At 39.8% G+C, this 26,275-nt stretch overlaps 1 protein-coding gene and 1 pseudogene across 3 annotated transcripts in view; one reads left to right on the top strand and one right to left on the bottom strand.

The window, feature by feature from the left end:
* The window catches only part of LOC101341734 (myosin-8), a 28,535-nt gene extending 16,079 nt beyond the window's left edge, over window positions 1–12,456 (top strand). For 2 of the 3 annotated variants that reach the window (XM_012555480.2, XM_012555481.2), the window contains exons 21-38: window positions 1,139–1,381; window positions 1,474–1,650; window positions 1,732–1,877; window positions 1,961–2,051; window positions 2,139–2,528; window positions 3,427–3,553; window positions 3,937–4,055; window positions 4,183–4,379; window positions 5,501–5,684; window positions 5,771–5,936; window positions 6,035–6,159; window positions 7,140–7,448; window positions 8,277–8,480; window positions 9,722–9,847; window positions 9,940–10,110; window positions 10,305–10,409; window positions 11,022–11,117; window positions 12,109–12,258. In XM_012555480.2, coding sequence (XP_012410934.2) covers window positions 1,139–1,381; window positions 1,474–1,650; window positions 1,732–1,877; window positions 1,961–2,051; window positions 2,139–2,528; window positions 3,427–3,553; window positions 3,937–4,055; window positions 4,183–4,379; window positions 5,501–5,684; window positions 5,771–5,936; window positions 6,035–6,159; window positions 7,140–7,448; window positions 8,277–8,480; window positions 9,722–9,847; window positions 9,940–10,110; window positions 10,305–10,409; window positions 11,022–11,117; window positions 12,109–12,258 — 3,126 coding nt within the window. Of the gene's footprint in view, window positions 1–1,138; window positions 1,382–1,473; window positions 1,651–1,731; window positions 1,878–1,960; window positions 2,052–2,138; window positions 2,529–3,426; window positions 3,554–3,936; window positions 4,056–4,182; window positions 4,380–5,500; window positions 5,685–5,770; window positions 5,937–6,034; window positions 6,160–7,139; window positions 7,449–8,276; window positions 8,481–9,721; window positions 9,848–9,939; window positions 10,111–10,304; window positions 10,410–11,021; window positions 11,118–12,108 lie in introns of all 3 variants that reach the window. The other variant, XM_004375980.2, reaches the window with a different exon arrangement.
* LOC105756251 (60S ribosomal protein L30 pseudogene) lies at window positions 2,701–3,064 on the bottom strand (annotated as a pseudogene).
* Window positions 12,457–26,275: the final 13,819 nt, after the last annotated feature.

Below are 26,275 nucleotides of genomic sequence, written 5' to 3' on the forward strand. Positions count from 1 at the left end.
TCTTAATCACTTTAACCAGAGTTATTATCATCAGTCACTCAGTAAATATTTATTGCACATAACTGTCAAAAATAAAAGCAAAGAAACCCTGGGAAGTTCCCGTTAGCATCCATTTAAACACTTTAAACATTTAGGCTATTAACAAAACGAACACTGTGAAATTAAAGATTTTCTCTGGTCCAGAGTAATCTAACAAATTAGTACTTAAACTGATTTTTATTTGAGTTCTTTAATCAGTCATTTGTGAAAACTTTTTTGAACTATGCAACTTCTCGGAATTACATGTTCTTATACATTCTAAGGACACCCTGGTGGCACAGCTGCTAACCAAAAAGTCGGCAGTTCAAATTCACCAGGCATTCCTTGGAAACCCTATGGGGCAGTTCTACTCTGTCCTATAGGGTCGCTGTGAGTCAGAATCAACTTGATGGCAACAGGTTTTGGTTTTTATATATCTGAAAATTAATTTTGAGACTAATAGGTAATTCTTTAAATGAAAATTTTGGAGAATTATAGCACTGCTTATGGACTATCAAGAAGGTTTTGAGTATAGAGTAATGCTACATGGAAATATATCCAAAGGCATAAAATTATTTAAGTTTTCTTTCTTTTGCTTTTCTTTTTTTAGTCTATCTAGCAAACAGTTATTTGAGGGGGGTTTAAAATGGCCAGAACCAAAACTAACCAATTGACTAAATCAAAATCTTTGGATTTTACAGCTGAAAAGCTCTTAGCAATGATTTATTTCAACCCCCTTATTTACATATGAGGAAGCGGAGAGTAAGAAAAGAAGAGCAATTTGCCCAAGGTCTTACATCTGGAGGCAACATCAGTACAAGAACCCAGGCTTCCTTTTGCCCTGTCTAGGGATCTTTCCACTCTTGTACACACTGTATTTTTAAATAACTGATATCTGCAATTCAATCATTTTTTCAAACTAGTTTGCTTCTAAAGCTATAGTCTCACTTCTCTTTTAATTAGCTATATTTCTCCAGGCTATGTAATGTTCAGTTAAGTTTAATGTTATACTTCATACTGAAAAATTCATCAATATTCAATAAACGCTACTATTTTGCACAAAGAACAAGTTCAGGATAAGTAACAATCTCTCTAAATATCTTAATGTCTCTCGCCACAGGAAGCTGATGCCTTGGCTGATGCAGAGGAGAGGTGTGAGCAACTGATTAAAAACAAAATCCAGCTCGAGGCCAAAATCAAAGAGGTGACCGAGAGAGCGGAGGATGAGGAAGAAATCAATGCTGAGCTGACGGCCAAGAGGAGGAAACTGGAAGACGAATGTTCAGAACTGAAGAAAGACATAGATGACCTTGAGCTGACATTGGCCAAGGTTGAAAAGGAGAAACACGCCACAGAAAATAAGGTACGAGTCATATTCTGCTATACTATGTAGAGGTTCTGCCACCTAACTGAGCTGCTTTATAACAGAGATCATTTCTTTCTTGCTTTTTCAAGGTAAAAAATCTCACAGAGGAGATGGCAGGTCTGGATGAGACCATCGCAAAGCTGACCAAGGAGAAGAAAGCCCTCCAAGAGGCCCACCAGCAGACCCTGGATGACCTACAGGCAGAGGAGGACAAAGTGAGCACCCTAAGCAAGGCTAAAACCAAGCTGGAACAGCAAGTGGATGACGTAGGTGCATTTTTAATATTCTTTTGAATTTTTTTTTTTAAAACATACTTTCCATTTTAAACAATTTGACTTTTTCATTAGCTTGAAGGGTCTTTGGAGCAAGAAAAGAAACTTCGCATGGACCTAGAAAGAGCAAAGAGGAAACTGGAGGGAGACCTAAAATTGGCCCAAGAATCTACAATGGATATAGAAAATGACAAACTGCAACTTGATGAAAAACTTAAAAAGTAGGAGCTCCAGAAAAAAATTCTGTGTGACCTCATCTTTCAATTCATATGGGTATTAATATGTCTTGTTCTTCTGTCTAAAGGAAAGAATTTGAAATCAGCAATCTGATAAGCAAAATTGAAGATGAACAAGCAGTAGAAATTCAACTACAGAAGAAAATCAAAGAATTGCAGGTGAGTCATCTCACCTCCATCCTTTCCACAAACCAAGAAAACTGAAATTGAGAGGAGTTCATATTAATGTGCTCGTGTCACTCCCAGGCCCGCATTGAGGAACTGGAGGAGGAAATCGAGGCAGAACGGGCCTTCCGAGCCAAGGCCGAGAAGCAGCGCTCTGACCTCTCCCGGGAACTGGAGGAGATCAGTGAGCGGCTGGAAGAAGCTGGAGGGGCAACTTCTGCTCAGGTGGAGTTGAACAAGAAGCGGGAGGCTGAGTTCCAGAAAATGCACAGGGACCTGGAGGAGGCCACCCTGCAGCATGAGGCCACGGCAGCTGCTCTTCGGAAGAAGCATGCAGATAGCGTGGCAGAGCTTGGGGAGCAGATTGACAATCTTCAGCGGGTCAAACAGAAACTAGAGAAGGAGAAGAGTGAGCTGAAGATGGAGATTGATGACCTTAGCAGTAACGCAGAGGCCATCTCCAAAGCCAAGGTACCCAATACTGTCTCTAAATCAGGGAAATTAATAGTCTACAAGAACACCCATTGATCTCTGTCATTAAACATTGTTCGCAGGCAGTTGATAGCACTACTCTATTATTTTCTATTCTCATATATTCCATTCTACTTCTTTCTTTCTTTTTTTAAACAAGCTCTGGCCAGTTTTACTGAAGAAAAACAATGCATGATTTATTTTTCACCAGCATGCTTCTAATGATATCAGAATTACCTGGATCAATGATAGCCGGTGTGCATACTCTGTACTATTTTCTGCACGCTGTGCCCAATTCAATATCACTGCCACTGTAGTGATGGACACCAGTTTGGGCTAACATGGCGAAGTACTCTATTTCGGATTTCCTCAAGGCAGGGTAGTTGTTGGCAAGGATGACCAGTTTCGCTTTGCCTTGCTTGATCATCTTCATAGTCTGCTTGTACCCCAGCAATGTATTTTCCACTTTTCAAAACAAGCTGGAGTCTAGAGTTGATCAACTCCAGCGACTTTTTCATCTTCTTTGCAGCCTCCATCTTCCTGCCTTAGGTGCGGGGAGGGCCCCTAACCACAAGCAGCTGCCAAGATGGCTAGCGAGGGAGAAAGGCTCTATTTCATTTTTTTAAATGCTGGGTCCGACCCACTAAGACGATTTCAAAATTCACTTTCAACAGCTGCCTGTGTGATTACAATAAGTGAATGGTTTCCAACAATGACCAGTTTAGAGACATTTGTGCACTCACCACGCTTGAATTATGGCATGTTCCACAGAGCTGATGTCATAACTTTCTACTCACACTTGACATAAACGTATTCACTCTAAAAACAGTCTAGGAATCAAGTTTAAACTTTTTTTTAATGCACTCAGTGTCTCATCTTTCACTGCCACTTCTTGTAGGGAAACCTTGAAAAGATGTGCCGCACCCTAGAAGATCAAGTGTGTGAACTTAAAACGAAGGAGGAAGAGCAGCAGCGGCTGATCAATGACCTGTCCGCACAGAGAGCGCGCTTACAGACTGAAGCAGGTCCTGCCACTATGTGCTAGAGAAAAGTGATGCCAGGGGGCCTGAATAAATAACGATTATTTCCATTTTAGAGGGGGATGAACAAAGTATCAGAAATTCCCAAGCAAGCCAGAAAGAAAAAAAAGCAAGAATGAGCAGACTACTCGTTACACTCCTATGGCAATCCTGCTTTTTAATCTGTAGTTCTAATCAGTTCTATAACAATATTAAGAAGTGGATAAGGTATATAATTATATATATATACACGACATCATATATATTATATATGTATCATGTATGTATATATATATATACACACACACACATATATGCTTTAGGCTTGTGTGTGTGTGTGTGTGTGTGTGTGCGCAATTTACAAATTCCTTTGCTTCGATTATTCTCAGGTGAATATTCCCGACAATTAGATGAGAAAGATGCTTTAGTCTCTCAGCTTTCAAGGAGCAAACAAGCATCTACTCAGCAGATTGAGGAGCTGAAACGTCAGCTAGAGGAAGAAACTAAAGTGAGTTTTACCAAAGATCTTCTTGGCTGATCAAACCTAAATTTGTCCATTTAGGTTCTACTTGAGGTGTGCAAATTAAGTATCACTGAATAAAACAATTTAAGCCACCAAACTGGTACTTCCGCAGGCCAAGAACGCCCTGGCCCACGCCCTGCAGTCTGCCCGCCATGACTGTGACCTGCTGCGGGAACAGTACGAGGAGGAGCAGGAAGGCAAAGCTGAGCTGCAGAGGGCGCTGTCCAAGGCCAACAGTGAGGTTGCCCAGTGGAGGACCAAGTATGAGACAGACGCCATCCAGCGCACAGAGGAGCTGGAGGAGGCCAAGTATGTGCTATGAACTCAGGAGGAAGAAAAAGACATGGTCTCTCAGCTGCTCAACTCAGCAACTCCCAAAAGCAGCTGTGATATCGTTGATGATAATGATAACAAAATAATAATAATAGAAGATAATACTAAGTGCATACTACATGTCAAATACTATATATACATTAGCTCATTTACTTTTCAGAACAACTTCATATTGGTATTATTATTCTACAGATGAGGAAATTGAGGCTGTGAGGGGCTAAGCAACTAACCCAAGGTTATATAGCTACTAAATTGTACATCCAGGACTGGAACCAGACATTCTGATTCCAGGGCCCACCTTCTCAAGCATTGCAGTAGACAGACACATCTCTTAAAACCCATGTTGGAGGCTACTAAACTGTACAGAATGCCCAGGGTTGATCTAAATAAAGCAAATCCTTAGTCTCTGCACAGACCACAGGAGATGTTCTTGGGCATCAGGGCTAAAGGCTTTTGTGTACCTTAAGGATATATATACTTCGTACATAATTTGAAATGAAACAAGAAGCCAGAGGGAAAAAATCCTGTCCTTGCTTAAACTGCATGCATTGTCCTTATTTATCCATCAATTTATTTCTCTCGAGATTGTATAAATTTATATGATTGGAAGAAACTGGCTGTTCTCTAGGGGAAAGGCACATAAAATGAAGTGGAAAGTCTGGGAAAACAGATGAATATGCCCAGTGTACATTTACCCAATGAAATACCTAGTTAGCCTCAAATCCTCTTTGGAAAGAGAGGGGATATATAAATTAATCAGTAAATTTGTCTGAGTTAAGCATTCTCCACAACCACACACAATTAGAAGTCCTAAAAATCCTGAATTGCTTAATGCAGTAAGACACATTCAATGGCAGCAACAACAGTGGCCTCTAAGAATTCAATAGCACACCAAGCACTTGAACACAGTTGTTCATCACTTTGGACCTTGTTGTACAGTTAGTTTATCGATCTAGAAAGCAGTTCTAGCTGCCACAGTTTTGAAAACAATATGTTATATACCATTATATACTCAGGAATGTAGAAAGGGGCCAAGGAGGTTCTGGCATTGCTCCTATGCTTGGCCACTCTCCTTGACTGCCTGGCTAATTCATCAGGAAGAAGCTGGCCCAGCGTCTGCAGGATGCTGAGGAGCACGTAGAAGCTGTGAACGCCAAATGTGCTTCCCTTGAAAAGACGAAGCAGAGGCTCCAGAATGAAGTGGAGGACCTCATGCTCGATGTGGAAAGATCGAATGCTGCCTGTGCGGCTCTTGATAAGAAGCAAAGGAACTTTGATAAGGTGACCAAGATGCCTGTTTAAACTTATAAATGTTTTACTTGGTCTCTCTTTCTCTTTGTGTAGGTTGACGATTTATTGCTTTTCAGGTCCTATCAGAATGGAGACAGAAGTACGAGGAAACTCAGACTGAACTTGAGGCCTCCCAGAAGGAGTCTCGCTCTCTCAGCACTGAGCTGTTCAAGGTGAAGAATGCCTATGAGGAGTCGCTGGACCAACTTGAAACACTAAAGAGGGAAAATAAGAACTTGCAACGTGAGTCCTCTTAAACTTCTCTACCCCATGCAGACCTGGCAGAACCCTTCCATTTTGCCATATGTCTGACTCTATTTCCCTTGTCTAATCCCCGACAGAGGAGATTTCTGACCTCACTGAGCAGATTGCTGAGGGAGGGAAGCAAATTCATGAACTGGAGAAAATAAAGAAGCAAGTGGAACAAGAGAAATGTGACATTCAGGCTGCCTTAGAGGAAGCAGAGGTATGTATTATTATGTTGTGGGAAAAAAATCGAAGACCAAGCAGTGAAAATATTCAAAGAGAGCAACGGTACTGTGAGATTGAGACATTATTATGGAGCTGTTGAGAATTTAAACTCTATAACCTTTATGAAGAACAAGTTGACAATAGTTATCAAAAGCTTTAAAAATGTAAATACTCTGGTGCATTAACTCTAAGAACCCATTCCAAGAAAATAATCTTAACTAGAGGCAAAGCTTTAAGCACCATGATGTCCAATCCAAAAACAAGAATCTGCAAATTATGGAACACTCATAGAATGGAATTTTATATAGCCATTAAATTTAATTAATATGGGGAAATATTTATGGTAAACAGCAATTTTTAAAGCAAGATACAAATTTGCATATACACTAAATTTTGGTTATGTAAAAATACATATAAATAGGAAAAAAAGGACCAAATTAAAATGGTTATCTGAGTGGAAGCACAATGGGTGGGTTTTTTCTTCTGTTTTTATGTATCGTCCCCACGTTCTATAAGGAACATGTATTTTGTAATCAGAAAAAGTATGTATGTTTTAAAACTGAGAGTTTCTTTACCAGGAATAAATATATCACACGTGAACATTTTAATTTATAAAACAGGTTGAGGGTTCATGTTTACTACACCTAAGTTTAATCATATAATTTTTGTTCTAATATGACTAATGTTTGCATAGCACTTTATCTTCTACAAAGCACCTTTATTACAGAACCACCCTGCATAATCTGTGACTGAATAAACAAAACACTGATTTACCTAGCTGATTTACCAGTTACTGGCAGAAACAGGAAAAGAATCCATTACCTCCTGATAATTTTACCTAGCAGGTTCCTGGAATTATTATATCAACTTTGCAAAATTAGACAAACTGGTATTAATAAAAATTTGGCTCACGAGGGAATGTATTCCAAATATTCAAGTTATTTTCTATTATTAATTGTTCACTGCTTTGTTAAGGCTTCTCTTGAACATGAAGAAGGAAAGATCCTGCGCATCCAGCTTGAGCTGAACCAAGTCAAATCTGAAATCGATAGGAAAATTGCCGAAAAAGATGAGGAAACTGACCAGCTGAAGAGAAACCAGGTTAGAGTCGTGGAGACTATGCAAAGCACACTGGATGCTGAGATCAGGAGCAGGAATGATGCTCTGAGAGTCAAGAAGAAGATGGAAGGAGATCTGAATGAAATGGAAATCCAGCTGAACCACGCCAACCGCTTGGCTGCAGAGAGCCTGAGGAACTACAGGAACACCCAAGGCATCCTCAAGGTAAGTGGGTTCACATTAGCCTCACAGATAAATCCGGAAAGTTGCCTGTCTTCCATTCCCCAAAACAACACCCATTTGTTAAACTATCCATTTTTCTCTCTAACACAAATTATACAGCTAATAGTATGGAGCCCTGGTAGCACAGCAGTACGGCTGCTAAAGAAAAGGTCAGCAGTTCGAATCCACCAGCTGCTCTTTGGAAACCCTATGGGGCAGTTCTACTCTGTCCTATCGGGTCACTGTGAGTTGGAATCGACTCAACAGCAAGGTTTCTTTTTTTAATGGTATGGAGGTAGCTACATTAAATATACAAAGAACATAATATCTTTAAAGAAATTGTATGTAGGAAAACAGAAGCCCAGATATTAAGGTATGATTTGAGACTTTGGCATCAAGACAGGCCTGCGGTTGAGTCCTAATTCTGTCACTTGTTAGCTGCCTGATTTTGGATAAGTTATTTCACCTTTCAGAACCTCAGTTTCCTCTTCTATAAAATTAGAATGAAACTACCCACCTCACAGGGTTTCTGGGGGACCAAATGAGATAACAGTATTTGGTACTTGATAGAGCATACAGAAAATGCTCCATAAATGACAGATATTAGTGACTCACACACAACAAAATAACATGTTACTGGCAGAAACAGGAAAGGAATCCCTTATCTCCTGATAACTTTCCCTCACCCTAAGCTTGTGGCAGCGCCATTCTCATTCAAATGACAGACATATCATTCCTGTTTCTGGCACCAGCACACTCTCCCAGTTCATCTCCTGGGATGTTCACATCACCTTCACAGTATCTAAGGCATATGGTTTTTTCACTTAACAGGAAACCCAGCTCCACCTGGACGATGCTCTGCGGGGCCAGGAGGACCTGAAGGAGCAGCTGGCGATTGTGGAGCGCAGGGGCAACCTGCTGCAGGCCGAGGTGGAGGAGCTGCGGGCCTCTCTGGAGCAGACAGAGAGGAGCAGGAAGATGGCAGAGCAGGAGCTCCTGGATACCAGTGAGCGAGTGCAGCTCCTGCACACCCAGGTAGGACCTCACATCCAACAAGTGCTGGTGTCCTGTCGAGTGGCCAAATCAGAACTGTAATACAGAAGTGCCCTGTTTTTGTCAATGTGTGTATGTAAAAAATGACGAGGGGTATGCTCTAACATATGAACTGCAGTTATTTTGGGATAGGATTATAGGTGATTTTTCTATGTGCCTACTTGTCTTTTTCACATTTTCTACCAAAAAAAGGGGAGGGGGGAGTATTACTTGTTTATTTAAAAGTAAGGTTTGACTCTTTAGATTATTTTGAAAACCAGGATGTAGAATAGGCCTGAGTAAAAGATACCTGTTGACTCCGAGATCTGAAAAGAAGGCATTAATCACATGGTGCTCCCTGCAGGGTCTCTCAGCAGGGGCACACCAACATTTTCCACAGGCCAATTCTTGTGTCCACTGTCCCTGGGCCGTTTAGGACATTTAGCATCCCCAGGCATGCACAGGCATGCTAGCAGCATCCCCTAGTCATTTTGAAAACAAAAATATTCACCGCAAAATGTTTCCAAAAGCCCACTGAGGCACTGTTGCTTCCCTTTGAGAACCACTGGGTTGAAATTTTAAGAAAATGAGTGTTCAGTTGGGTATTCCCAAGGGAAAAAACCATGAAAGTTCACAGAAAATAGATTCCTCCTAGTTGAGGAACTCCAAATGCCAGACACTCAGAAAAAGAACCTCTTCCAGTATTCCCAACCTTTTATGGATAGGATATTAGTGATGGTTGGTTAAAATGTAGTTAAAAGAGCAATTAATGAATTTCCACAAATACAAACATTCTTAAACCTCAGAAGTCCTTATGTATAAATCAGATGGACCTTAGGGCATTGGGGAGGTTAAAAAACAAAACAAAACAAACCCACTGCCATCGAGTTGATTCCAACCCCTAGCAACTCTATAGGACAGAGAAGAACTGCCCCAAAGGGCTTCCAAGGCTATAAATCTTTATGGAAGCAGACTGCCATATCTTTCTCCCACGAAGCAGCTGGTGGGTTCGAACCGCCAACCTTTTGGTTAGCAGTCAAGTGCTTAACCACTGCACCACCAGGACTCCTTCGGGGGGCTGGTTACAACCTTGTAAATGATTAGTATTTTGTACTGAACAAATATTTAAAGTTTAGTAAAACGTTGCCACCAAGTCACTTGCAAAAGCCAACACATGAGACATCTGTGAGGTCCCAAGAGGACAAACTGCAAATCTTATAAATTTCCACCACTTATTTCAACAGAACACCAGCCTGATCAACACCAAGAAGAAATTGGAAAATGATGTTTCACAACTCCAGAGTGAAGTGGAAGAAGTAATTCAAGAATCGCGCAACGCAGAAGAGAAGGCCAAGAAGGCCATCACTGATGTGAGCAGCAGATGCATTTCTCCATTCATTCAGCAGGGAGATTTCCTGACATCTATAGCTTTCTTCATTTCCTTGGTTTACTTGCTAATTAGGCAGCCATGATGGCTGAGGAGCTGAAGAAGGAGCAGGACACCAGCGCCCACCTGGAGAGGATGAAGAAGAACCTGGAACAGACGGTGAAGGACCTGCAGCACCGTCTGGATGAGGCTGAGCAGCTGGCCCTGAAGGGGGGCAAGAAGCAGATCCAGAAACTGGAGACTAGAGTGGGTATCTCAATCTCTTTGAATCTGGGAAGGGAAAAAATGCACTCTCTTTACCCTTCTCTCCTGCTATGTGTTGACTTCCACCTTGTTCTGGGGCTGGGGAGTATCCATTCAATACCTTCAGTAGGTCCTGGGCTAATTTAATATCCCCAGGACTGACTGTATATATTGTTTTGTTTTGGTTTTGGTTGCAGGTACGTGAGCTTGAAGGAGAGGTTGAAAATGAACAGAAACGTAATGCTGAGGCTGTTAAAGGTTTACGGAAATATGAGAGAAGAGTAAAGGAACTTACCTACCAGGTAAGGTGGAAGGGCTTTCTAGAATATCCATACTTCCTACCCAGAAAGAAGCTGAAAATCTGGTGACTACTTATGTGGCACTCACAAATAAATACACATTATCTTGGTGCACATAAGGGGCAGATGACACAGTTGCTTACCACAGACCTATACTAAGCTAGGAAGATCAGGGATGCCTTTAGGAAACAGCATAAGAGAGAAAAGAACATGGGTTTTAAAGTCAGATAAACTGGATATTAGTCCTAGTTTGGCCTCTCTTGCTTTATGAACTTGGGTAAATTACTCAACACCCTCCACCTTAGTTTCGTCATCTGTAACACAGAGATAACAGCATCCACCTTCCAGGGTAGGGAGGTAAGGACTAGAGAGGATGTATGTAATTCCCTAATACAGTGCCTGGCACACAGTAGGCATTTCACAAGAGTGGTTGTTAGCTGCCGTCGAGTCACCCTGACTCACAAGACTAGCTACAGTTAATACTATGAGGGAAGCCTCAGAGCTGGCCAGGTTTATTCCAGGCCCACCTGCCATCATACCAAAGTGATTTATTATACCACCTGTAGTAGGCTCATTTCTTTGGGTTGAATGCAGATCGTTTTTTCAAACTTTCAGACTGAGGAAGATCGCAAGAATGTTCTCAGGCTGCAGGACTTGGTCGATAAACTGCAGGCAAAGGTGAAATCATACAAGAGACAGGCTGAGGAGGCTGTGAGTATCTTTAAGCCTTTGAGTAAAGACACAGATTTCTTTGGGGGTAGAAAGTATATTAAAAGAATGTGTCAATGAGAAAGAAGGAGACAAAGTAAGAATGTACCACTCATATTTTAAGGGAGATGCTTTTATAAATATGAACTCATCCTCAAATGCTCATTACAGAATAAGACCTCAAAAGGAGATATTTTTATTATTAAGTAACTTGTAAAGGTGGGGGGTGGGGGAGAAAGTTCCAAATAACCACTTTACTTGACAGCTACAAAGAATATACAGTAGAACTTCTACTTACCACCATAATAAATATTCCTGCCCCTCTAGAAATGCCCCAAATTAAGTGCTCTCAAATTCCAAATACACATTTACCCCACAGACTCCTTCACTTACTACCAGCATCGCCAGCAGAGGCTCTCTCTCTGCATTTGCTGTAGCTACTGTACGGACGTGTTGGAAGATTCTCCAGATACATTTTTTCTGGTTGTCCCCCTAGTCTTTAAAACACTTCATGGTAGGTAGTAAGTAGGTAGGAGGGAAAGACACAAATGGCAATAAGTCACACCAACAGAAACAGACTTTTTTCCCAGCATCCACTTTTCCCTTATTCCATATAACAGAGTAAAAATATATGGCAAAAAAATTTTCAAGAGGGATTTCTGGTAAGTTATAACGTGACCTTACATTTACTTACTAAAGTCCATAAGGGCATGGGTCTCTTCCTCCCTTCCACCTAGTCCATACATCATGAACAGATTTCACAAATGTATGGGTTTGACATAATAAGCTTGTCCCCTCCATTTCAAAACTGTTTCTTCTTTCATTCTTTAAAGTAAAAAATGTAATTAAGTTACAAGTTCTGTCCAGACTTGAAGTCAGACAGACAAACAGACAATAAGAAGGAAGTACTTGATTTGCAGAAATACTCCTGTCTGGTGACAATCGCAATGAGAACCACAAAGTCTTATTCCCACAGTGTTCTCTCTATTCTTAGGAGGAACAATCCAATGCAAATCTTGCAAAATTCCGCAAGATCCAGCATGAGCTGGAGGAGGCTGAGGAGCGGGCTGACATTGCCGAATCCCAGGTCAATAAGCTGCGAGTGAAGAGCCGGGAGGTTCATACAAAAATCAGCGCAGAATAAACACACCTGCCTGATGTTGAAGACATGCACAAAATGTGCTACTCTTGGTCACTTGCCTTGTGAGGTTTTTCTCTTATTGTTGAATAAACAAAAACTACAGGAAATTTAAAAAATAAACCAGAGGTTTTTTTTCTTATTTTCCTGCAAAATTACTTACTCTCAAATTCAGTTCTCATCTTGTTATTATTGGCTTTGAAGAGCATTCAGTATTTTGTACCTCTACCACCATCCAGCATCCCTCTTCCTCTCTGCCCCCGCCCAGCCCCACCCCACACAGGTATCTTTTGCTCAACTTGTTTTTATGAAATATCTCTAGATTATTACAAATTACTAAGAAAAACATTCCCTGAGTCTGCCCTTCCAGACAGGACCCATTCGTTTATCCACTCTACAAATAGCTATTAAGCACCTACTATGTGCCAGACACTATTCTAAGTTCTGTGGGTATAACAGTGAACAAAACATAGTCGCTGCCCTCTGGGAGCTTATATTCTGTAAGGAGAGAAAGGCAATTGACAAGTAACCATGTAATGTGTCACATGATAAATTCAAAAGAAAAATTAAAATGCAGGGAGGAGGCAGTTACCATTTTATAGAAAGCAGCCTTTCTAATAAGCCATTTGAGCAGAAACCTGAGTACATGAGGGCAGAGCATTTCCAGGCAGAGGGAGCTCAGCATGTTATACTACACCACAGCTGCCTTGCAGGGGCAAAGGCACAGGCGCAGAGAGGAGGCCAGCATGGCCAGAGGAGAGCGAGCAAGACAGACAGTTACAACACACCAAACCTGCGGCCGTCAAGTCGATTCCGATTCGTAGTGACCCTGTATGACAGAGCTGAACTGTCCCATAGGATTTCCAATGCTATAATCTTTACAGAAGCAGACTGCCACATCTTTCTTCCACAGAGTGGCTGGTGGCTTCAAACCACTGATCTCTCAGTTAGTAGCCAAGTGCTTAACCACTGTGCCACCAGGGCTCCTTGACAGGTACAACATAAGAAAGGAAATGAGGGGTCAGAGCATGTAGGGCCCAAGAACCACTCTAAGAACGTTTGCTTTTACTCACAGTGAGATGAGAAAGCTTTGGAGGGTTTTGAGCAGAGGGGTGGCATTAATATGAATTTTAAAAGAATCACCCTGGCTGCTATGTTGAGAACAGACTGTGAGGAAAGAAAGGTAGAACCTAGGAGACTAGTTAAAACACTAACCAAATACCAGACTCATCATAATGGAGTCAATTCTAACTCAGGGCAAGTCTACCATATGTTACAGAGTAGAACTGCTCCACAGGGTTTTCTTGGTGGTAATCTTTACAAAAGCAGATTGCCAGGCCTTTCTTTCATATTACCATTGGGGGGTTTGAGACACCAACTTTTAGGTGGCATTTGTGCCACCCAGGGACCTAGTTAGAAGCCTAGTGCAAAATAAAAAATAAAATATGACAATGGCTTAAGACAAAGAACTCACATTGGGAGGTAATGAGAAGTGGCTGGATTCTGGGTGTACCGTGAAGGTAATGCTCACAGGATTTTCTGGTGGATTGGATATTGGGTGTGTGTGTGTGTGTGTGTGTGTGTGTGTGTGTGTGTGTGTGAAGGAGGGAGCAGAGACATAACTTATGAAAGGAGCAAGAAGGATAAGACATGTCGTGGATTGAATTTTGCTCCCCAAAAAATGTGTGTATCAATTTGGCCAGGCCATGATTCCTGGTATTTTGTGGTTTTCCTATAAATTGTAAATCCCGCCTCTATGATGTTAACGAGGGAGGATGGGCGGCAGTTGTGTTAGTAAGGCAGGACCTGATCCACAAAACTGGATTGCGTCCTGAGGCAATCTCTTGAGATATAAAAGACAGAAGTGAGCAGTGAGACAGGGAGACCTCATACCATCAAGAAAGCAGTGCCGGGAGCAGAGCACGTCCTTTGGACCGGGGTCCCTGCACCGAGAAGCTCCTAGTCTGGGGGAACATGATGAGAAGGCCGACAGAGAGCAAGCCTTTCCCTGGAGCTGACATCCTGCATTTGGACTTTTAGCCTACTTTACTGTAAGGAAATAAACTTCTCTTCATTAAAACCATCCACTTGTGGTATTTCTGTTATAGGAGTACTGATGACTAAGACAAGACAAGACAGGTTTCGTGTGGCATAACAGCTGAGATTGGCCTCCAGAAAGAAGTGAGGTAGTAGAACAAAAATGCAGTCTAGACAAAGATTGTACCTTATGTATTCATGTTCCTCTTGAACGTTCTACCATCTACTCTCCCCACCCTCCCAACTCCTATCAGCTTCAATCTTTTATAGTATAAGCTGTACAGACCAAAATCTCATATCATATATCTAAAATTAATAACAAAACTTCAAAACAAAAATTTTTTTTTCAAAACATTTCCTCAGCAAAGCTCTTTAATTAAAGAGAAAATCAAGTAACATAAACTCCTAGAAGTAAACAAAGACAAAATCTGTGTGACCTTGGTTAGGCAAAGATTTCCTAGATACAACACCAAAAGCATGAGCCATAAAAGAAACAACTGACAATTGGACTTCATCAAAATTTAAAGCTTCTCTAGTTCTTGGAAAGTATCAATGAAATCAACAAACCACTGGCCAAACTGACAAAAGAAAAAAAGAAGATGCAAATGACCCAAATAAGAAATGAGATGGGTGACATCATAACAGAACCAACTGAAATAAAAAAGATAATAACAGAACACTATGAAAAATTATACTCCAACAAATTTGAAAACCTAGAGGCAATGGACAAATTCCTAAAAACACACTACCTATCTAAACTAACACAAACTGAGTTAGAAAATCTGAACAGACGCATTACAAAAGAAGAAACTGAAGAGGTCAATAAAAACTACGAACAACAAAAAAAGCCCTGGCCCAGATGGTCTCACTGGAGAATTCTACCAAACATTCAGATATAAGTTGATGCCAATACTGTTCAAACTATTCCAGGACACAGAAAAGGAAGGAATACTCCCGAATTCATTCTATGAAACCAGCATAACCCTGATACCAAAGCCAGGCAAAGACACCACTGAAAAAAGAAAATTATAGACCAATATCCCTCATGAACATTGACTCAAAAATTCTCAATAAAATTCTAGCCATTAGACTCCAACAGCATATCAAAAAAATAATACATCATGACCAATGGGATTCATATCAGGTATGCAAGGATAGTTCAACATTAGAAAATCCATCAATGTAAAACACCACATAAATAAAACGAAGGAAAAGAATCACATGATCATCTCAATTGATGCAGAAAAGTCATTTGATAAAGTCCAACACCATTCATGATAACTCTCACCAAAACAGGAATAGAAGGGAAATTCTTCAACATAATTAAGGCCATATACACAAAACCAACAGCCAACATTATTCTCAATGGAGAAAGAGTGAAAGTATTCTCCCTAAGAATGGGAACCAGACAAAGATGCCCTTTATCACCACTCTTATTCAACATTGTACTAGAAGTCCTAGCTAGAGCAGTAAGAGAAGAAAGGGAAATAAAGTGAATCCAAATTGGTAAGGAAGAAGTAAAACTATCCCTATTCGTAGACAATATGATTCTATACATAGAAAATCCCAGAGAATGCACAAGAAAGCTACTGGAACTAATAGAAGGATTCAGCAAACTGGCAGGATACAAGGTCAACATACAAAAATCAGCTGGATTCCTCTACACTAACAAAGAGAACTGCAAAAAGGAAATCAGGAAAAGAATACCATTTACAATAGCTCCCCAAAAGATGCAATATTTAGGAATAAACCAAACTAGGAATGTAAAAGACTTATATGAAGAAAACTATAAAACACTACTGCAAGAAACCAAAAGAGACCTTCATAAATGGAAAAACATACTATGCTCATGGACAGGAAGACTTAACATTGTGAAAATGTCAATACTACCCAAAGCAATCTATAGATACAATGCAATCCCAATCCAAATTCCAAAAACATTCTTTAATCACCAACTTTATATGGAAAGGAAAGAGCCCCCAGTAAAAAAAATTACTAAAAAAGAAGAATAAAGTAGGAGGCTTCACACTATCCAATCTCAGAATCTATTCCACAGCTACATTAGTCAAAACAGCCTGGTACTGGTACAATGGCAGACACATAGACCAATGGAACAGAATTGAGAATCCAAAAATAAATCCATCCACTTATGTACACTTGAACTTCAACAAAGGGTCGAAGTCCATTAAATGGGGAAGAGATAGTCTTGTCAACGAACGGTGCTAGCAAAACTGAACGTTCATTTGCATAAAAATGAAACAAGATCCATACCTCACCCCATACACAAAAACTAACTCAAAATGGATCAGACCTAAATGTAAAACCTAAAACTATAAAGTTTATGAAAGAAAACATGGGGACAATATAAGGATCCCTAATTTATGGCATAAATTGAATATCAAGCATAACTAAAAATGCACAAACTCCAGAAGATAAACTAGATAGCTGGGACCGCCTAAAAATTAAATACTTAAGCTCATCAAAGGACTTTTTCAAGACAGCAAAAAGAGAACCTACAGGCTGGGAAAAACATCTTTGGCAATGATACATCTGATAAAGGTTTAATCTCTAAAATATACAGAAAACTTTAACAACTCAACAATAAAAAGACAAGTAACCCAATTACAAAATGGGTAAAGGACATGAACAGACACTTCACCAAAGTGGACATTCAGGCAGCCAACAAATACATGAAAAGATGCTCTCGATCATTAGACATTAGAGAGATGCAAATCAAAACCATGAGGAGATACCATCTCACCCCTGCAAGAATGGCACTGATCAAAAATTAAGAAAACAATAAATGGTGGCCAGGTTATGAGGAAACTGGAACTTTCATATACTGCTGATGGGAATGTAAAACGGTATAACCACTATGGAAAAAGATATGGCATTTCTTTAAAAAGCTAGAAATAAAAATACCATATCATCCAGCAATACCACTCCTAGGAATATATCCTAGAGAAATAAGATCCGTCACACAGACATGCGCACACCCATGTTCACTGCAGCATTATTCACAGTAGCAAAAAGATGGAAACAACCTAAGTACCCATTAACAGATGAATGCATAAACAAATTATGGTACATACAGACAATGGAATACTACATAACAATAAAGAACAATGATGAATCTGCAAAATATCTCACAACATGGATGAATCTGGAGGGCATTATGCTGAGTGAAATAAATCAATCACAAAAGACAAATACTGTATGAGACCACTACTATAAAAACTCAAGAAAAGGTTTACACACAAAAAGAAACAATCTTTGATGGTTACAAGGGAGGGAAAGGTTGGGGAGGGGAAATCACTAACTAGATAGTAGGCAAGTGTTGACTTTGGTGAAGGGAAAGACAACACACAATATAGGGGAAGTCAGCACAACTTGACCAAGGCAAAGGAAGACACTTACAGGAACACAAGAGAAAAAAAAAAAAAAGAGGCAATCACAGTAAATACCACAGCATATACAACCCTACAAAAACAGTAAAAGCAAATAATAACTTACAAGCAGATATGTATGCTGATTAAGGGAAGGAGGGTGTATAAGAGTATAGCTACATACATATACAGGTTAGGCTATGGCTACTTTTACATACATATTTGAATGTACAGGATGTATATTCATACATATAAAGGAACACAAAGTGGGCACAGTCATAAGAGGCTTCCTAGACACATCCAAACATCTTGAGGGACCCAGTTACTGGGGCTGAGGCGGGGGGATCATAGTCATCTAAGTCAACTGGCATAACGTAGTTCATAAAGGAAATGGCCTACATCCTACTTAGATGAGTAGCATCTGGGGTCTTAAAAGCTTGTAAGCAGCCATCTAAGATATATCCATTGGTCCCAATTCATCCAGAGCAAAGGAGAATGACGAAAACCAAAGACACAAGGAAAATATTAGTCCAAATGACTAATGGACACATGAACTACAGCCTCCACCAGCCTGAGCCTAGAACTAGACGGCTCCAGGCTACTACCACTGACTGCTCTGACAGGTATGACAGTAGAGGGTCCTGGACAGAGAGGGAGAAAAATGTAGAACAAAATTCAAATCCACAAAAGAGGCCAGACTTACCGGACTCACAGAAACTGGAGGATTGATTACCGCCCCAACACTCTTCTCAGAACTGAAGCCACTCCCGAAGTACATCTTTCATCCAAAGCTTAGACAGGCCTATAAAACAAAGAATAACACACGTGAGGAACACACTTCTTAGATCAATCAAGTATATGAGACCAAATGGGCAACACCTGCCCAAAAGCAAAGACAAGAAAGCAGGAAGGGACAGGAAAACTGGACGAATGGAAACGGGGAACCTGGGATGAAAGGGGGGAGAGTGCTGATAACATTGCATGATTGCAACCAATGTCATGAAACAATCTGTGCACACATTTTTGAATGAGAAACTCTGTAAACTTTCACCTAAAGCACAATTTAAAAAACAATATATAACATAAAAAAAATTAAAGCTTCCATTCCTTGAAAAATACTGCTAAGAGAATGAAAAGACAAGCTACATACTGAGAGAAAATATTTGCAAACTATAACCCTGATAAAGGACTTATATCCAGAATATACAAGGAAGTCTAATAAATTAATAAAAAGAAAACAAACAACACAATTTTTAAAAGGTAAAAGATTTAAACAAACATTTCACCAAAGAAGATATACAGATGACAAACAGCACATTGAAAGAAGATGAACATCATTAGTCATTAGGGAAATGCCAATTAAAACACAACGAGAACCACCTACACACCTACACCAACCCATCCAAAGCCACTGACGTCGAGTCGATTCCAACTCACAGAGACCCTACAGGACAGAATAGAACCGCCCCCATACTGTTTTCAAGGCTGTAAATCTTTATGGAAACAGACTGCTACATCTTTGCCCTGTGTAGTGGCTGATGAGTTTGAACCACTGCACCACTACACACCTATAACAGTGGCTAATAGTCAAGTGCTGGCCAACAGGTGGAGGAAATGGACTTCTCATACCTACTTGTGGTAATGTAAAATGGCACAACCACTTTGGAAAACAGTTTGGCTGTTTCTTAAAAAATTAAGAAATGATCCATATGATCCAGTCATTCCACTCCTAGGTATTTACCCAAGAGAGATGAAAGCATATGTCCATACAACTACTTGTACATAAATGTTCATAGTGTATTTATCTGTAATAGCCAAAAACTGGAAACAATCCAAATGCCCATCAACAGGTGACAGATAAACAACTTGTGGTATATCCATACAATGGAATACTACCCAGCAACAAAAAGAAATCAACTATTAATACATACAACAACACGGATGAATCTCAAAGTCAGACCAAAGGAAAAAAAAGTACATACTGTATGATTCCATTTATGTAAAATTCTAGAAAATGAAAACTAATGTCTAGTGACAAGAAAGCAGATCAGTGGTTGCCTGGGGACGGAAAGGGGGTGGTTGATGGCGCAAGGAAGGTACAGTAGGGTGGATTACAAATGGGCAGGAAGAAAATCTGGGGAATGATGGATACGTTCATTATCTTGATTATGATGATGGTTTCACAGGTGTATACATATGTCAAAATTTATCAAATTGTATACTTTGTATGTGCAGTTTATTATATGTCAATTATACCTCCATAAAGCTGTTTATAAAATTTCATTGAAGAAAATACTACAATTACAGAGCTTTGGAGAAATAATAATAATTAGAATACTGTATGTCAAACTTTAAAGTCAGAGTTGTAATTTTTTATAAGAGTTGCATTAAATCTATTTATCAGTTTGAAGAGAATGGCCATTTTAGGAATTGCCTTAAACTTTTTTTATCAGTTTGAGAATTGACATCTTTACTATACTGTCTTCCAATTCATGAAGGATTCTACAGGGAAAATATTCAAGGACCAGAAGCATCAAGAGAAGATGGAAGGAATACACTGACTCTCTATATCAAAAAGAACTGGTCAACATTCAACCATTTCAGGAGGTAGCGTATGATCAGGAACTGATGGTTCTGAAGGAAGCAGTCCAAGCTGCACTGAAGGCACTGACGAAAAACAAGACTTCAGGAATTGATGGAATACCAATTGAGATGTTTCAACAACGGATGAAGCACTGGAAGTGGTCACTCATCTATGCCAAGAAATTTGTTAGACACTTGACCTGGCCAACCAACTGGAAGAGATCCATATTTATGCCTATTCCTAAGAAAAGGTGATCCAACCAAACTGAATGTGGAAATTATCAAACAATATCATTAATAGCACACCCAAGTAAAATTTTGCTTAAGATCATTCAAAACCGGCTGCAGCAGTATATTGACAGGAAACTGCCAGAAATTCAAGCCAGATTCAAAAGAGGACGTGGAATCAGGGATATCATTGCTGATGTCAGACAGATCTTGGCTGAAAGCAGAGAATACTAGAAAGATGTTTATCTGTTTTTTATTGACTATGCAAAGGCATTCAACTGTGTGGATCATAATAAATAATGGATAACACTGCAAAGAATGGGAATTCCAGAACACTTAATTGTGCTCATCAGGAACCTATGCATAGATCAAGAGACCACGTTGTTTTAACAGAACAAGGGCATACTGCATTGTTTAAAGTTAGGAAAGGTGTGTGTCAGGGTTGTATCCTTTCACCATACCTATTCAATCTGTATGCTGAGCAAATAATCCGAGAAGCTGGACTATATGAAGAAGAACAGGGCATCAGGATTGGAGGAAGACTCATTAACAACCTGCATAACGCAGATGACACAACTTTACTTGCTGAAAGCGAAGAGGATTTGAAGCACTTACTGCTGAAGATCAAAGACCATAGCCTCAACATAAAGAAAACAAAAATCTTCACAACGGGACCAATAAGTAACATCATGATAAATGGAGGAAAAAGACTGAAGTTGTCAAGGATTTCATTTTACTTGGATCCACAATTAACGTCCATGGAACCAGCAGTCAAGAAATCAAAAGACATATTGCATTGGGAAAATCTGCTGCAAAAGACCTCTTCAAAGTGTTGAAAAGCAAAGATGTCACCTTGAAGACTAAGATGGGCCTGACCTAAGCCATGGTGTTTTCAGTTGTCTCCCATGTATGCGAAAGCTGGATGATGAATAAGGAAGACCGAAGAAGAATTGATGCCTTTGAATTGTGGTGCTGGCAAAGAATGTTGAATATACCATGGACTGCCAGAAGAACGAACAAATCTGTCTTGGAAGAAGTACAACTAGAATGCTCCTTAGAAGTAAAGACGGCGAGACTACGTCTCACATACTTTGGGTATGTTATCAGGAGGGATCAGTCCCTGGAGAAGGACATCATGCTTGGTAAAGAGGAGGGTCAGCGAAAAAGAGGAAGACCCTCAACGAGATGGATTGACACAGCGGCTGCAACTATGGGCTTAACAATTGTGACGATGGAGCAGGACTGGGCAATGTTTCGTTCTGTTGTACACAGGGTCACTATGAGTCAGAACCAACTCAACAGCACCTAACAACAACAATTCATGAACATAGCATATCTCTCCATTTATTCAGAATTTCTTTTATTTCTTTCATCAGTGTTTTATAGTTTTCAGCATACAAGTCCTGTATATATTTTGTTAGATTTACACTTGTTTTTCTTTTGTTTCTTTTTTTTTTTTTTTTGAGCATTTGTAAATGGTATTGCATTTCTAATTTTGGTGTCCACATGTTCATTGCTAGTATACAGAAATATAAGTGATTTCTGTATGTTTATCTTGTATCCTGCAACCTTGCTGAACTCACTTATTAGTTCTAGGAATTTTTTGGTAGATTGCTTGGAACTTTCTACAAATGCAATCATGCCATCTTAGAAAATAACTACTTAAAGTGAACTTAAATTAAGAGGAAGTCCAAAATTTCATAGTAAATTGTGGAGGGGAAATGTCTAATTGGTATTTTATCTTAAAAATGAAACAAAAATATTGAAATAAGTTTGTTTTCAGTTACATTTCACAAGACTTAGGTTACAATCCCAACTCTCAGCTAATCTGTAGAACAAAGAATGACTCAATGTTGGAGCCGAGAAAAAAGGGACATAAATTTCCCACAATCTTATATGATAGCATAATATGGCATCCTTTATGTTTAATTTTTGCAATGCAACCATAAATAACGTCCATAGCTTCATCAATATTTTTAAGGGCTTCTGTAATCCTTTAATCCTGAAATCATTCTCTTGAAGCAACTATTAGGTCATTGTCTTTCTCCATTTTTGGTTCCTCAGTTGTTAACTTGTTCAACACTGCTGAATCCACATTGGTCAATGGCTTTGCAAAACTCAAGAAGCTTTCTAATACCACCTTCATCAACTTCATTAAATTCTGCAACTTTTGAAAGACTTGTCATTCTATTTTGCAGTAATTTTGCATTGACTATTGCTTATTTACAACATTGACAACCAGCAAGAGCATTAGTGAATACTTCCCTGTTCTGACCATTTTGTTTTCCTATGCAATATCATTACTGTGAAGACTCCAATAGTAGGGACTATTGTAAACCATAAAACATCCATAGAATTTGCCCAGAAAGTCCATTCTATAAATTTAATAATAAAATATATCTATAAACATTTATGGACACATATGTTTACCAGAGTATTTAAAAGAACAAAACATTACAGCACCCTAAATGCTCAACAATAGAAAACTGGTTAAATATGGTACATTCATAGGATGAAACACTATTTAACTATTAAAAATCATGATTTAGAATAGCTCAAACCACGGGAAAATATTAATAATAGACTAAGTTTTTAAAACAGGACACAAAACAGTACTTACAGTATAATATCCCAATTACGTACTCAGGAGGGAAGTAAAAAAGTGTTGCTACTAGGGTTCCGGTTCATACATGCACAGGTTTATTCTAAACAAAACATGTTTAAACATGTCTCTGCAATCAGTGAATGGCTGCAGACAAGTTCTCTGAGTAATACACTTCTCTTAGTCTCATTAGAGTTCCTTCAAAAAAAAAAAACGAAATTTTTTGTGTAATGGGAAAAAACTATTTTGAGGTCAGGGCTAATATCAAATTTTTAACAAAACTCCAGTGGACATCTTCCCAGATCATTGAAGCTTTGCAACAAGTTTATGGGAATGCTGTCCCACATAAAACTACAGTTTTTAGATGGATCAAGCATTTTAAAGAAGGTTGGGAAGACCTCAAAGATGAGCCAAGACAGAAAGACTCCTTGGAAGGTTACGGTGACCGTTTTTTGATATTTCAAAGGGGTAATTTAGATAAATTTCCTCCAAGGACACAAGACAATCATGAGGGCTTATTATGAAGAAGTTTTACAAAAACTGACAACTGTACTGGTAAGAAAAAGGCCAGGAAAGTTGCACTGAGGAATTTTTTCCCATCATGACAATGCACCTGTTCATTCTTCAAGGGTGGCAACGGCTGTCCTATGAGAATTTCTTTGAGAAACCTTACCCCGTCCACCCTACAGCCCTGATACTGCCCGAGTCTTTTTTGTTCCCAAAACTCAAAGAACATTTAAAAGGAACACAATTTGAGTGCCTGCCGGATGCCGAAACTGCTGTTTTGATGTGGTGTAAATACAGAGCGTAGAATTCTCCGGCGGAGGGTTAGAGAGATGCAAACACTGCCTTCAGAAGTGTATAGACCTAGATGGAGGATATGCTGAGAAATAATAGCTTCACATTTTGATACTGTTGCTTAATAAAGGTTTCATGATTTTGTAGCAATACTTTTGGACTTACTCTCATACTTAAGAATACACATAAACATCACAAAAGGTATGACTCATGGACTCTAGACTTTTTGGAGCCAAGGGGGCTGGATGAACTCCTAAAACTATAGTTCTGAGATGATCTTTAAAATTTAAACAAGAAATTAAAAGAATCATAACAGAATACTATGAAAAATCGTACTCTAACAAATTTGAAAACCTAGAGGAAATGGACAAATTTCTAGAAACACATTATCTACTTAAACTAACACAAACAGAGGTAGAACAACTAAATAAACCTATAACAAAAAAAAAGATTGAAAAGGTAATTAAAAACTTTCAACAAAAAAAAGCTCTGGCCCTGATGCCTTCACTGGAGAATTCTACCAAACTTTCAGAAAAGAGTTAACACCACTACTACTAAAGGTATTTCAGAGCATAGAAAAGGATGGAGGATTTCCGGGCAACATGGCGCTATAGACAGAAGCACCATGCCATCCCTCCACAGCAAAGATCCGAAAAACTAAGTCAAACAGAGACACACGTCAGTCCTGAAACCCTAAGCATCAAATGAAGAGACAAAGAACTCAGCCAAGCACTGAACTGAATAAGAAACTGACCGAGAACAGAGAGCAAGGAGAGATAAATGCAGAGGTCTCCGATCAGCTACCGCAGCATGGATCCACCATCTTGGACTAATATCTGAGATCAGTGAATGGGGGGTATGAGAAAGCGGCTTCACGGAGTTTCCAGCAGGAGACAGAACAACTGGTAACCAGCGATATACACTTTCCCACCCCACCCCCCTTCTTCACCTCCACTCGGCCTCCTCTGCTTCCTGCGGCCACAGTCTCTCAGAGGGGAAGCACCAGCTTTACCCTAGTGTCACTTGGATTCCACCGGCCAGCACTGGCCGGCTCCCTGAGTGTCATTTGTTGACTGCTGGTGTTGCTTTTTTTCTGCTTCTTTAGATTTCTTCCTCACCTCTCACCACGTCCCCCACCTTTCTCTCAAATACCTGGCTTCATGTGCCATCTTTCCTTCTTCCTAAAAGGCTGTGAAACATGGCTCAACTGTGAAACTGCTTCCCGGCCCATGCCGCCACGCTGGTGGGACCCCTGGGGACTTTTTTGTTTGTTCTGATTTGTTCTCTTTTGATTTGTTTGTTTGTTTTCTTTTTCTCTTCTCAGCTTGGGAGCCCCTTCTAGCGCTGACACACAGTGACATCCCTGGGGGCATTTCTTTTATCTTGTTTTTATGTTTGTTTCTTTGTTTTGTTTTATTCTCTCTCTTTCTCCCTTTATTTCTTTCTTAATTTCCAGTTTCTCATCTCTCTATACTTTCCTTCTCTTCCTGTCTCCTGAATACCTGGCACTGTGTGACACCTCTACTCCTTTTAACCAGGCTGTGCTTCACGGCCTGGGAGCAACTTCCCCAGTCCTAGCAGCTGCACCAGTGGGATCCCTCCCTGGGGGCTTTTCTTTTTTTTTATTCTTCTAATTTTTATTTATTCATTTTTTTCTTTTACCCTTTTTCTTTTTGTTTTTCTCCATTTCTCAGCCTCTCATCTTTCCACTCCAACAGTAAGCTTCCTTAGCACACTTTTTTGTTTGTTTGTGTGCATGTTTTGGGCTCCTGTTCCTCTCTCCTCTTTCTCTTCTTTCCCATACCTATCTTAGTTCCACACATCACAATCTCCCCGCTCCTTCCTGCCTACCTGCACTGTGCACTGAACATCACACTCCTAACCAGCACAGGCACAGCCTACCACAACTTACCCTGCACTGATTCCTGGCCTGGCCTGTTGGCCCTAGTATGTGCCACAAACAACCCATCCCAGCAACTCCCCTTCAGTTGGACCTGCCCTGCGGTACCATACCTGAGTGATTGACCCTGCCCATTGAAGAAGGAGGTGAAAAGCATTGGGCCCACAGACGAGCAAACAACACAGAATGTACAACCCACTTCCTCAGACATAACTAAATAAAACAAAAAAGCGGGATGAAACAAACAAAGCTACAATCAATAAACAAGGAAAATAACTACTGAATGCGCCAAAGACAGTAGACAATATCAAAACATATACAAAAATAGGACAAGATGGTTCCAGTAGGCATCCAAAATAAAACACCAGATGACTTTCCAGAAGAAGAAAAGGCAATAGAACTACCCGGTAGGGAATTCAAATCTCTAATATTCAGAGCTATTCAAGAGCAGACAAAAATGAGGAAAAAAATAGACAAATTCATGGAAAA

This window comes from Trichechus manatus, unplaced genomic scaffold (genome assembly GCF_000243295.1).
Source record: "Trichechus manatus latirostris isolate Lorelei unplaced genomic scaffold, TriManLat1.0 scaffold00040, whole genome shotgun sequence".
NCBI lineage: Eukaryota > Metazoa > Chordata > Mammalia > Sirenia > Trichechidae > Trichechus > Trichechus manatus.